Here is an 11752-nt window from a genome sequence, read left to right as displayed (position 1 = left end):
AAAAAAGATATTTGTCCGAGAAGCGAGAGAGCATAAAAAGTGAAGTGTCGCAGAGAAACGAGCAGGCGAGTAGCCAACGTAGCCCAAGAAGCAGTGAGTGACTAACTTTCAATTATTGATCGGTGGCAGCTATTGCGGTGGAGCGTCATTGCTTATTTTTGTTTCTATTTATAAAATATATTTATTTCAAATTTAATAAATTTCGGGTGTTAAACACTTTGGGTTCATAAATTTCAGTCAGTGAAACGGATTAAAACTAATAATCATTTTTTCGCAAAGAACTTTGAGTAAAGAATTTGAAGCATTATATTAAAAACACATATTTCCTCCATGATGCAAAATTTTGGTTAAATTAAATAAGAAATTTCTGGATTAGAAATAAGAAAACGTGTCGCTAATTCTGCGAAAAAAATCGATAAAAGTTGCATGACGAAACTCGTTGCGAAACCCAAAAATAAATTCGGGTGCTGTACCTTTAAAGAAGTACCGTACCCCGAATTTTTGCGATCCTTTTTATTAATTTCCCTATTCACTTCTGGACGAAACTCTCTGCTGTCATTACAATTTTCAGATGAAACGACTTTGGAAAAAGGTTGGGTCTGGTGTGAAGAATGCGAATTATCTCAAAAAGTCTGTAGAAGAAGTAGCGAAAATTGAAAAAGGGGAAACAAAAGTAAGAGTACAAAAATAATTTTTAAAATATTAACTTAATAACTTCTAAATTTTCAGGTCGTCCCACCAAAATATCCAACTGAAAAATCACGAGAAGTTAGCGAAGAAATCAAAAAAGAATTAGCGATGAAAAATGAAAGTTTGGTGGAAAATATGAATAAAATGTACATCAAATCAACTGATCCAGTTGAAAGATGGACATCTACGAAGTGAGTTTAGTTTCAAATTGCATTTGATTTTTATAAAAATAAAATTCAGAGATCTTCCCACTCGTGAATCGGAATTTCTCCATCGGAATGATCCCATCTGGGAATATGGGTTCTACGAGCCGCCCGTTGAAAGAATTCCGAAAGATAAATTGATGTTCAAAGAAGCGCTAGAATATCTTCGATTCCGCCAAGAGCTACTTTCCGATTCAAGTTCACCAGCACAAAAGTAGAATTCATGTTTTTAATGATTAGTCTAAAACATTCATTCAGAAAGCAAGCCGCTGAATTTGTTGCTGATCATGTTGTTACTTCTCGTGTAAATGCAGAAACATTAGATGACATTTATGAATATTTTCGACCATTTGAGAGAAAGGATAAACAAAAAGTTGTTCGAATTAAATTTTTGAAAAATATTTTATTAGTTCAGGTTGTCAATCGTCATGCCCTTGCAGCTCTTCAAGATCATGTACAAGGAAATTCAGATGAAAGACGAATTTTAGACGAGGCAAAGGTAAGAACAATCGAATTGATCTTGAAAACTGAAAGAAATTAAAAGCTTCTAATTTTCAGGATGTCGGAAAAAAGATTCGCCATATCAGTAACAATACGAAATTCCTGGACGAATATCAACGAGTTAGTTCGCTTTTCCCAATAACCTCTTCATCTTAAAAATTATTACAATTTTTTTCAGCTCGAAGACGAAGAAAAGGATAAGGTCCGAGAAGCAATTGCCCAGCTACGCCAAGAAGAACATGAACGACTGAATAAACGTTTGGGTCAATTAGGAGAAATTGAGAAAACTGCACAAGAAGCTATGAAGAAGGCTGTAGAAGAGAAAAAGGAAAAATAGTCATCATAATTTGTATGAGTTATTGGTTTCTAGGTAGATTTAGTTGTTTTTATGTGTACCCACGGGTCGATTTTAAGTTGTTTTGCTTATGAAGTTACAAGTTTTAAAGTTTATATTCTATGAACATTTTTGATATGTTTTATTCTTCATATTTCTCTTTTACAAAACATTTTTGGAATTTACTGGAGGAATGCAATTTAGATGAAAATGCCACGAGTTGTGATTGGAATGTCCGGCGGTGTGGATAGTGCTGTTTCGGCGTTTTTGCTGAAAAAGCGAGGATTCGATGTTATAGGATTACATATGGTAAATTTAAAAACACAAATAAACTGATTTTTTTGTTAAACGCGAAAATATGTGTGCCTTTAAAGAGTACGGTAACTTGAAATCATATGTTTTTGTAAACCTCTGCTTCGTATTTTTTTTGTTTTTTTTTTGAAAAACTCCAATATAACAATAAAAACTCTCATATTTTAACAATCCGAGAAAACATGAAAAAGTTCCGCAGCAACAAAATTTTGAAACTACAGTACTCTTTAAAGGAGCACACCTCTCCACATTTAACAGAAATTTGTCGTGTCGAGATCGGGTGCCGTAGGGTCTGTGTAATATACTTTTCAGATTAATTGGGATGTTCAGGAAGAAGGGACATCACATTGTCCACGTTCGAAAGATGAATCAGATGCCAGAAATGTTTGCGATCGTTTGAATATTCCATTTCATACTGTTAATTTTGTTAAGGAGTATTGGAATGATGTTTTCCTGTAAGAATGCCCACACGTGCACACTAAAAAACTGAATTTCCAGAAAGTTTCTCGAAAATTACAAAAATGGACGAACTACAGTACCTGATATAGACTGTAACCAATCGATCAAATTCGATGTGTTTCATAAAATAGCACGGGAAAAGTTCAATGCAGATTTCATTGCAACTGGCCACTATGCAACTACAAATTTTGGAGATTTTCAGCAAAATGCTAAAGATTCGGATGGTGATCATATTCAATGAAAATTTGAAATTTAATTCTTGGTTTTCAGAAATTCGTCTGTTTTCCGGAAAAGATCCTTTGAAAGATCAGACATTTTTCTTGTGTACAGTAAACCAGGAGCAGTTGAAAAGAGCAATGTTCCCATTAGGATCTCTACAAAAATCAGAAGTGAAGCGAATTGCAGAAGAACAGGGATTTCAGGAAGTTGCCAAAAAACCCGAGGTTCGAGTTTTTCAGGCAGTACTTTTCCTTTTAATCACCAAGATTTTTAGAGCATGGGAATTTGTTTTATTGGAAAGAAAAAACGATTTTCGGATTTTCTAGATGAATATATCGAACCCAAGCCAGGACGCATTTTATTGAAAAACGGATCAGAGATTGGGAATCATCATGGAATCCATCAATTCACAATTGGAAAACGAATAAATGGGAAATATTTAGAAGCACGAAGCCATTTGGGATTTTTCGTATCCCATATTCATTCAGATACGGGGGATATTATAGCAGTAAGTTCATCTATAAAAATTCATTAATTAAGAATAATATTTCAGTGTGAAGGATCTCACCATCCAGATCTCTATGCTTCTAGATTTCTGATCAACCATCCAAAATGGATCCGAACTTTTGATCCTTTCAATCGAATATCTTCTAATAACTTTCTATGTCGAATTCAAAGAACACATCCTCCGATTCCATGTGTCGCTGAGAAACAGGAACAATTCCTATCAGTGATACCACGACTAGCTCTTCGTGCAACTGCACCTGGGCAGGTAACATAATTTAAAATAATTTTAAAAATTAGAAATTGTTCAGAAACTTTTTTCAGAGTGATCTTAAAAATTAATCTTTAAAATATATATGAATAGTCTTTTTCAGATGTGCGTCTTCTACAATACCAAAAACGAATGCCTTGGTGGAGGAGAGATTATGAATATTCAAGAAACTTTATAATCCTGTTAATTTCACTCTTGATTCTTGTTTTCGTTTGCAAGATATATAATAGTAAATGAACTTATAATAATAGCTTTTCGACTTTTTTAACTTTGAAAAAAGAACTAAACATCTGACACTGATTAACAGCAGGAGGCACATACATACTTGAATGAAAGTAATGTTCTCAAAACTTCAAACAAAAGAGTTTTTCTGTCCGATTAGAAATAATGATTATTTTGGTAATTACGTCATAGAAATATATAGAAAACATTAAATTATCAATATGGGGACTGTGGAAAGCGTTAAAAATTTTCTCAAATGTCTCAATATCATAGTGAAGCTAAAAAAATTTTGAGTTTATTATTAGTTTCAATCGACTAGAACATTGAGGTTCGGTAATGCTCAAAATTGTTGGGAGAGCATTTTGAAATATCTGTAAATTCAAATTACATAAATGCATCACAACTATTAGAGTCTATAGCTTTTTTTTCCGAAAAAAAAAACGAACACATAAAACTTTGAAACCTAAAAATAGGAACGTGGGACCAGGAAAGAAAAAATCATCATCAGTCATGGGGGTATATTCACAATTCAAACATATACTTAAAATAAATACGCACCTTTCCAGGCAAAAGAAAAATCACAGAAAAATAGAGGATGTTTGCAGGTTTTCGATTCGAAAATTGGCAGAATGAAAGGATTTGAAGAGAGAATGAGACCATTTTTGTTAAATATCAAATGCACTTTTTTACAATTAAATGCATTTCCTTTAAAAAAGTAATTAAAAGGAAATGTGTTCCATCGTTGTGCACAAAGGAATTACAAAATGAGATAACTTTTAAAATGATTATACAGAAGTCTTGAGTCCGTGTAGATCCTCATTTCGAGCAGCGTATTGTTCTTCTCTGTAAAATAATCAAATTCATAAAATGTTCTTTATAAAAAATTTACTATGGAGAGATTGAATCAATATTTGTGAAAAATTTCAGGCACTATTCTAAAATGTGTTAAAGATAATTTCGGTTATCAGAGGGAACTATGATGGAAGTTGTGCATTTCCACAATCTTGTGCACTGCATTCGGAGCTATTTTCTTTCTCACGTTTGGACAAAAAATTAACTTTTCAAAGGACTTTTCTTCGTTTGGTACAAGTTTGATTAAACTTGGGTTAAACTTGGGCGCAATCATGTCTTGCCAGAATTTTGCCATTTCTGCTCCAAATTAACATTTCTGGGTCGAACTTAAGCAATAATTCATGGGAATTGTACGTGAACTAATTTAAAATCTTTTGAGTGAATTCAGTGGTAGAAAAAATTAGTATTAGATTAAATTTTCTGGCACTAGAAACACCATTCATACTTACATTAATCAATTTTTGAGGCTTCTGATCTGTAACTACCATTTCAGAGTTTAACTTCACCTCTGACGTTTATTATTTAAAAAACCAACAAATTGTTCCACAAACCTTGCAGGAGGATAAAAATCATCATCTCTGTACGTATCTGCATCAAAACGTTTCTCATTTAATGGCTCTGATTCGTGAATTGGATACTTCTTTCCGCCACGACTTCCAGTCATTGAGCTTCTGCTTGCCATATCGTATCCTCTTCTTTCTGCTGCTTCTCCCTTTTTCTTCTGTTTCACAATCCAACAGCACAAGAAAATGAGAATCACAAATACTAATACTCCAAATATTCCACCAATAATCGCAAGCCAAGTCAAGAAATTCTGTTTTTCTCTTGATCTACACCATGGCTGTTCTCCTTTGTTCCATTCAAAACGATAATCGCGTGGATCAATGATGTTTCGTTGATTTCGATCCACAACAATTCCGCATTTATATTCATGAACTCCATAGATCCAATGTGATTGGAAACACTCGAATCGGGCAACATCTCCTTGTAAGTAAGCAGATGACATTGATGAAGTTTTCATCAAATATTCTGGATATTCGATATTGATCACACCACAGCTATTGTCTAAAATTAGAAACAACGAGTTTTTTTTGAAGAAAGCATTAATAGAATTCATTTTATCAATTATTATTCTACTTCGTTTTTTTTTTCAAAAAAAAAAACATTGAATCGAATGATTTTCAGATGTACTTACACTGTCGTGAAGCATCGAATCGATCAGAAGTAAACGTGTTCCACTCATTCTTTACATTCAATCCCAAAAGTTTTGCATTGAAGTTATAATAATCATAGAGACATGGTACAGAGTCTCCACAATCTTGAATAATCGAGGATGGATTGTCTGGACACTGAGTTTGACCGTATTCACCAGTAAGTTGGGATTGAAGTGGCTGCATGTTGACTAAAAATTCCAGACTTTAATAAAAAAGTTAACTTTACTATTGTTACATACTGTTGGTATTCTGTTGCATATCTCTGCATGTCTGAAGTCTCTGATTCAGAACTTGACCAGTCATCGGATAGAATCGGTAGGCGCCACTAAAAATTGAAGATTCTAATTCTCAGCGAACAAATTCGCAACTTACGTTTCATATTTAGGAGAAGTCTTGAAAATGGGTCCACTTTTCATTTGAGCTTCAGGGAATACTTCAAACTTCTTATCTTCGTCTCTCGAAGTTGTGAACATATTTTCTGTTGGCATACCATAGTTGTTCCCTTGATTATTGATATTCTGATCTGATCCTGGTTCTCCTGATCCTTGGACTCTATCTGAAACATTAAAAGTTTTACTAATAACTGATCTCAATAATACTTACACATATTGATGATCTGTTGTCTATAAGTTTCCGAGTTAACATCATTCAATGTGAGAGTGTTCAGATAACTTCCAGATGATTGATCAGGGAATGGTCGGAATACTCCACTGACACGTGGCAAGTTGTATCTCTGTCGGATTTCTTGTTCTCTCGTCTTGTCTCCGTCTGGACGAACCCCGTATTGTGGAGGCACTGAGACAGCAATGTTGAGGATTCCCATAGATTCTTGATATTCAGAGAGACGATCGATATCGATTGCATATGATTCACGGACACGTATTCCGATCTGAGCTTCTTCGAGAACTACGTAGATTTCTGGCTGACCGCGTTCGACGTTGTTCACATAAATCATCACTCCTGAAAATGAGAACCAAATATTTTAAATTTGAAGTTAGAATAAGACTTACCCTTAAACCTTTGAATTCTCATTGTATCGAAGTATCGCAGAATATTTCCAACAATAATAGAAGTTCTGTATCTGAATCTTCTTGTATCCTTTCTTGCAACAACGTGTACTCTATCAGTTCCAGTAGCTTCAAGAACAACTCCGGTAACAACAGTTGCATTGGTTGGCTGTACAAGATCTTGCTGTGCCATGTATCTACCGAGAAGACCTGTAAGAATACTTCTAACTCCGTGTTCTGAAAAACAACAAGACTCACTGAAATCGACTCTTCTATTCGGATATCTCTCCATTCGAATCTGAACTTTCACCTCTGGAGTAGAAAGAGTATGTGGAATATACAATCCGTTGTAAACTCCCGGTTCGTTGAAAATGAATTTATCATTATCAATCGTATTGAATGTTCCTGCACCCATAACTTCTCCATATGCAGGTGGCTGATACTCTTGACATCCAGAAGATGGGCGTCTCCAATAGAACATTTGACATCGAAAATCCGCAAATTTACAGCACAGGAAATATGGCATATAGTCGTTATGGAATGCTGATAGACCCGGTACTTCATATTGTCCCATGTAAGGAGCTGTTCCAAATTCGTAGGCTCTCATTGGGAAACCAGGGTTGTATGGAACTTCAGGTGTTACTTTAATAACTGGTTGATAAGATGTTTGCATCAGATGTCCTTGATCATCGTAACAGCAGACTTGACCATAGTGAGTTGGGAAGCGACTGTAACAAAAATAAATATACAAGGCGTCTGATAATGAAGTCTGCCACTCGCGGCTATGAAATCAGACATTCTAATGTCTAGCTACTCTTGCGAATTTGAGCAATTTCACAATGATTTTTGGGATGATTTTTTTTTCTGAGAATATCTTTTGCAATATTCGTAAATATATTGGAAGCCATAAAGTCCTAGATTGAATTTGAAAGATCGAAAAATTATTTCTATCGACTAATACATATATCATTCAACTTACGCAAGATTTTCATTGTATTGTCTTCCATCTCCTGCATAAGTAGTCATAACATTTTGCGAGCTCATGTAACAATTTCTAGAGCCAATTGAAGTGGTACAAGTGATATCACGGAAAGCTTGTGAACATCTTGGATGTGGCATAAATCTACCAATATCAGCAATGGCTTGACGTTCAATGCATGGACAGGAAGAGTTAGTTTCCGTATCTCTGATAAAGTTCCATTGAGCTCCATCCTCATCGTACCAATCATGACACATTTCCAATGACTTCTTCTTCACATATTCAGTTCGAGCCGATTCATCCTGTTGGGAATAAGTTGTTGTAGCAAATTGAGGATTGTTTGATGTCCACAGGAAGTGAAGAGAAATCGGAGAAGAGACCAGACTAAAACCTTCGGTCGTTTGAAATTTGAAAATTAATTTATGAAACTCTCACCCAGATAGTAATTGTTGTGGATTCTGTTCTTGATTAGTCTTCAAAGGAGCCAACTTCAAATATCCAAATCGATAGTGATACAAATCATTTTGACGTTCCCAATCATTCATGTACCATTGCTCAACTTGATACAAATTGATTCGTTCTTCCTGTGGTTTCCAACGATATTCATAAGTATTTCTGTTTGAGTATGTTGCCAGACGACAGATCACACGATGCTCCGGACGGAATTTTTTGATCTACAATTGTTAAATGAGCAATAATCGGTACAAGATAAAACTTACAGTGTCATCCTTGTATTCTCTGTATGCAATAACATACAATCCAAGCTGTGTACTGTAAAGCGTGTCATCATTCATTCGAACTTGATCCATATGCTGAGTCATTTCCGGATTCGTAAAGTTTCTTGGATACCAGACCAAAGGCATTGTTGTGTAGGGAAGAGGATTTTTGAACCAATCGTATACATTTCCAATGTCTAACCTCATAGGATCCAACGTTGGTGGGACAAAATATATGTAACCAACAAATGCTTTTTCATCATTTGCACCTCCGGATTGTGGTTGGAAATATACAGTTTTAGTTCCCCAATCGAAAATCTTTGGTAGATTGCATCGAGCAATCGCAGAAGTCAGTACTGTACAAGTGGCAGTTTGACGTTGTTCGATCATAAGAATATAGGTTTGAGACTTGTCAAGACAGATTGCATTCACATCTACAGTCATTTCTCCGAGCATGTTCACAATGTTTGGGTAGATCAACATTGGATCTGAACATTTTTTTAGAACATTTATGTTATTTTCCAGAAAAAAAAAATCAAAAACTAACAAGTTCCTCCAGTTTTGTTACTGCATCCGGCTGGTCTAACAACATCATCAACTCTAAACATATATCTTCCTCTGACCATTTGAGGAACTCCTGATCTTTGAGCAAGAACTTTTGGAGTATTTTTGAAGTCTTGTGTTGGATCAACTGGCACAAGTCCGGTATGGTTTCCTCCATTGAACAATGCCTGGAAATATTAAACATATGTTTTTCTCAAAATTAATAATCTATAAAAATTTAGACTCCCTCAAGACCACCACGCCAAAAAGCTCTCACATTTTTCCAGACACACGAAAACAAGAGTTTCTTAATATTTGCATAGCGCTGCTCTGTATGAGTCATCGAAAAGCAAATAATGCCAATCGGAAACAAGAAGAATAAAAGTACAAATATCTCACCTGACATCTTCCCGAACGCGAATTTTGTCGGAAATCAGCGGCGTCGAATCCAAGACGATCGTAGTTGAGGATTACATAGGAAAGACGGGCGGTCTGGAAAAAAACAAGAAATTTCTGTGATAATCCCTCATGTTCTAATCAACATTATTATTTTTGCCATTTCCCTTTTATTTCCTTTCAAATGTGTGTTAATATGGCTGTTAAGCGTCATGAGACGTGTGTATTTATGGGAGATAAGTGATAAATTGATAACATTTTGATGGGAGCGAGAGGGAAAGGAGCAAGTATGTTGAATGCAGAAGTTGGGTAGAAGAATGGAATTCTCTGATAACGAAATGAAGACCACTCCGGACAACAACAATTTCAGAAAAAATATTCATTAGGGTTTGGAAAAAATTATTTTAAGAACATTTAATGTTTGGGAACTTTCACAAAGCTTGGAAACAGCTTGGAATGTGTCATGGTTCAAACGTTTTTGTTTTGGGTGACTCAATAAAAACGGAATTCCAAAACGAGGCTTCTCAGAAAACATCTTCAATAATTGTATGGTTGCTCAAAATTTCTAAGGGATATTTCTTAAAATCCTCAACCACGAGAAAAATTCTAAACTATTAAATAGTCCTCCTTTACGAGAACATAATTTTTTTAATAACTATAATTTAATAAACCCACTCTGTCAGTCAACCAGATAGCTTGATACGTGGCCAATTGTCCAGAATCAATATCAGATCTTCCAGAAATAGCAGAAGCTGTATTATACCAGGTCACAACCAACGCAGCATCGGCACGGAATGCAGCTGCTCCAGCAACTCCTTCGATCAACCATCTTTGCATTTCTTCGAGGAAATAGTCTGCTTGGGAATCACATCTAACATATGAATCTGGAGTTCCTGGACAAGCTTTTGAGGCGGATTGACCGAAGAAAGATGATTGATACGTGGCTTGTCCCATGTTCATGTTACTTCCAGTTTGACGGCCAAACAGAGATTGACGCATCATCAAACGGTAAAAGACTCCAGAACGCATTCCAGGGTTCAGGTTTTGTGGGATCTAAAACATTTATCATTTTGTAATCATATGTTTTCATATCTGAAAATAATTTACCTGTTGCTTGCAAAGGTACGGAGCAATCATAGCTGGATCCTCGTGTCTTGGCCAATCAGTCATATCTGGTCCGACATTTAACGTTGGTCCTTGGTCCAATACAGTGGCAAAGCCGATGTATCCATTCACGGAGAGCTAAATTTTTTAAACAGTTTACAAGCACTTTTTATAGAAAAAACTTACAGTAGAGTAATTGTACAATCCTCCATAAAATGGGAAATACATATGCAAATCAATTGTCTGTCCAGCTGTCAAAAGACCAGGATTGACTTCTTGATCTCCAACTTCTGGTCCAAATGGAACAAGGTTTACTCCGTAGTAAAGATTTGTGCCTGTTCCTGTGAAAAGAGTTCCCGTATCTTGTTGGCCTACATTTTGATTTACGTTTGCTGAGTTTGCTTGTTGAATTTGAGCTTCTAACGGTAGCAGAAGCAACAGCGTCGCCAAAAAGGCGAGCCGAACTGATGAGGTCATAAGGACCTGAAAATATGAAATTAAGAAAGTTGCAAAATAATAAAGGAAATATGAATAAAAAAACGGTTTGTGGAAATACTGGAGAAGGAATGACAGAAATCATGTTCACCGGAAAATGAATCAGTTTGATCAACACCAAAAAAAGAATCATCGAAGAAAATTTGAAAAGTCGTAAACTAAAAAATGATGAGATAGGTGAAAAGACTGAGAGAAAAAAAGAAACAAAGGTAAATATTGGTAAATTTTTTGGCGGACGCCAAGGAAACTTGAGGTAAAGAGCACAAGTAACAGGTCAATGAAACATGGTTTCAAAAACTGAATATCAGAGCTTTTTGAGATTAGGTTAAAATGCAGTATTCTTAAAATGTTGTGTTATAATGGGCTCATGGAGTTTATAAAGTTTGAAAATAAATCAAAAATAACTTTAAGGCATTTTCCAACACTCTTTCTTAAAAGTTTGAACAATTTTCGGAACAAAAATTCCAGAAACCAAAAATTCAAAAGTAAACCATTCATGTTTAAAAACCTCAAGACATCACATTGTTGACAAACTAATAAACGTGATGTCTCTTGTGGCACCAAAAATTCGGTGTTGCCTTGAGCCTATAGGTGACCTCTTCCACAGAGGACAAATATTGGAAGAGACGGATACGGAAACAAAAATTGAAGCGGAGGAGAGTGAGAATGAAAAGAACAACTCATTCCCCCTTGTGAAATTGTATCCTTTTCTTGGGAAGCTTGTGACCAAA

The 11752-nt window shown here is 35.4% G+C and overlaps 3 protein-coding genes and 2 non-coding genes across 5 annotated transcripts; 3 read left to right on the top strand and 2 right to left on the bottom strand.

Annotated features, from left to right (window-relative positions):
* Positions 1–17: 17 nt before the first annotated feature.
* Positions 18–161, top strand: B0035.19. The gene has a single exon (NR_056631.1). It is a non-coding gene; the product is annotated as an Unclassified non-coding RNA B0035.19 (non-coding RNA).
* A 406-nt stretch (positions 162–567) lies between these two features.
* Positions 568–1868, top strand: B0035.15 (uncharacterized protein). The gene is made up of 7 exons (NM_069720.6): positions 568–673; positions 730–881; positions 931–1107; positions 1152–1266; positions 1309–1392; positions 1452–1514; positions 1573–1868. The coding sequence occupies exons 1-7, from the start codon at positions 572–574 to the stop codon at positions 1729–1731; spliced, it is 852 nt and encodes a 283-aa protein (NP_502121.1). The 5' UTR covers positions 568–571; the 3' UTR covers positions 1732–1868.
* A 64-nt stretch (positions 1869–1932) lies between these two features.
* On the top strand, positions 1933–3743 carry mttu-1 (putative mitochondrial tRNA-specific 2-thiouridylase 1). The gene is made up of 7 exons (NM_069719.5): positions 1933–2037; positions 2353–2495; positions 2539–2723; positions 2770–2942; positions 2993–3226; positions 3272–3490; positions 3597–3743. Exons 1-7 carry the CDS (start codon positions 1939–1941, stop codon positions 3669–3671), a joined length of 1128 nt encoding a protein of 375 aa, NP_502120.1. The 5' UTR covers positions 1933–1938; the 3' UTR covers positions 3672–3743.
* B0035.20 lies at positions 3219–3325 on the bottom strand. Its single transcript, NR_101959.1, has 2 exons — positions 3287–3325; positions 3219–3236 (listed from the first exon to the last, which is right to left on the bottom strand).
* Positions 3744–4123: 380 nt separating the features above from the next.
* On the bottom strand, positions 4124–11009 carry F54D1.6 (uncharacterized protein). The gene is made up of 16 exons (NM_069718.5): positions 10713–11009; positions 10530–10664; positions 10098–10475; positions 9426–9518; positions 9031–9214; positions 8487–8971; positions 8203–8441; positions 7768–8151; positions 7047–7516; positions 6792–6998; positions 6385–6741; positions 6154–6337; positions 6021–6106; positions 5763–5969; positions 5119–5632; positions 4124–4558 (listed from the first exon to the last, which is right to left on the bottom strand). Exons 1-16 carry the CDS (start codon positions 11001–11003, stop codon positions 4501–4503), a joined length of 4272 nt encoding a protein of 1423 aa, NP_502119.2. The 5' UTR covers positions 11004–11009; the 3' UTR covers positions 4124–4500.
* Between the last annotated feature and the right edge of the window lie 743 nt (positions 11010–11752).

The sequence above is a fragment of the Caenorhabditis elegans genome, chromosome IV, assembly GCF_000002985.6.
Source record: "Caenorhabditis elegans chromosome IV".
Lineage (NCBI taxonomy): Eukaryota > Metazoa > Nematoda > Chromadorea > Rhabditida > Rhabditidae > Caenorhabditis > Caenorhabditis elegans.
Note: the sequence above shows the minus strand (reverse complement) of the source record. Positions and strands in the feature narration are given on the sequence as shown.

Excerpts from the sequence above, each read along its gene's own strand:
- B0035.15 (NM_069720.6), top strand. The coding sequence starts at position 572 with ATGAAACGACTTTGGAAAAAGGTTGGGTCTGGTGTGAAGAATGCGAAT. Across the intron at positions 882-930 it reads GAAAGATGGACATCTACGAA|AGATCTTCCCACTCGTGAAT; the intron begins GTGAGTTTAGTT and ends AATAAAATTCAG. Across the intron at positions 1,515-1,572 it reads TCCTGGACGAATATCAACGA|CTCGAAGACGAAGAAAAGGA; the intron begins GTTAGTTCGCTT and ends AATTTTTTTCAG.
- mttu-1 (NM_069719.5), top strand. The coding sequence starts at position 1,939 with ATGCCACGAGTTGTGATTGGAATGTCCGGCGGTGTGGATAGTGCTGTT. Across the intron at positions 2,038-2,352 it reads ATGTTATAGGATTACATATG|ATTAATTGGGATGTTCAGGA; the intron begins GTAAATTTAAAA and ends TATACTTTTCAG. Across the intron at positions 3,491-3,596 it reads GTGCAACTGCACCTGGGCAG|ATGTGCGTCTTCTACAATAC; the intron begins GTAACATAATTT and ends AGTCTTTTTCAG.
- F54D1.6 (NM_069718.5), bottom strand. The coding sequence starts at position 11,003 with ATGACCTCATCAGTTCGGCTCGCCTTTTTGGCGACGCTGTTGCTTCTG. Across the intron at positions 9,215-9,425 it reads CGCGTTCGGGAAGATGTCAG|GCATTGTTCAATGGAGGAAA; the intron begins GTGAGATATTTG and ends TAATATTTCCAG. Across the intron at positions 8,442-8,486 it reads GAGAATACAAGGATGACACT|ATCAAAAAATTCCGTCCGGA; the intron begins GTAAGTTTTATC and ends TAACAATTGTAG.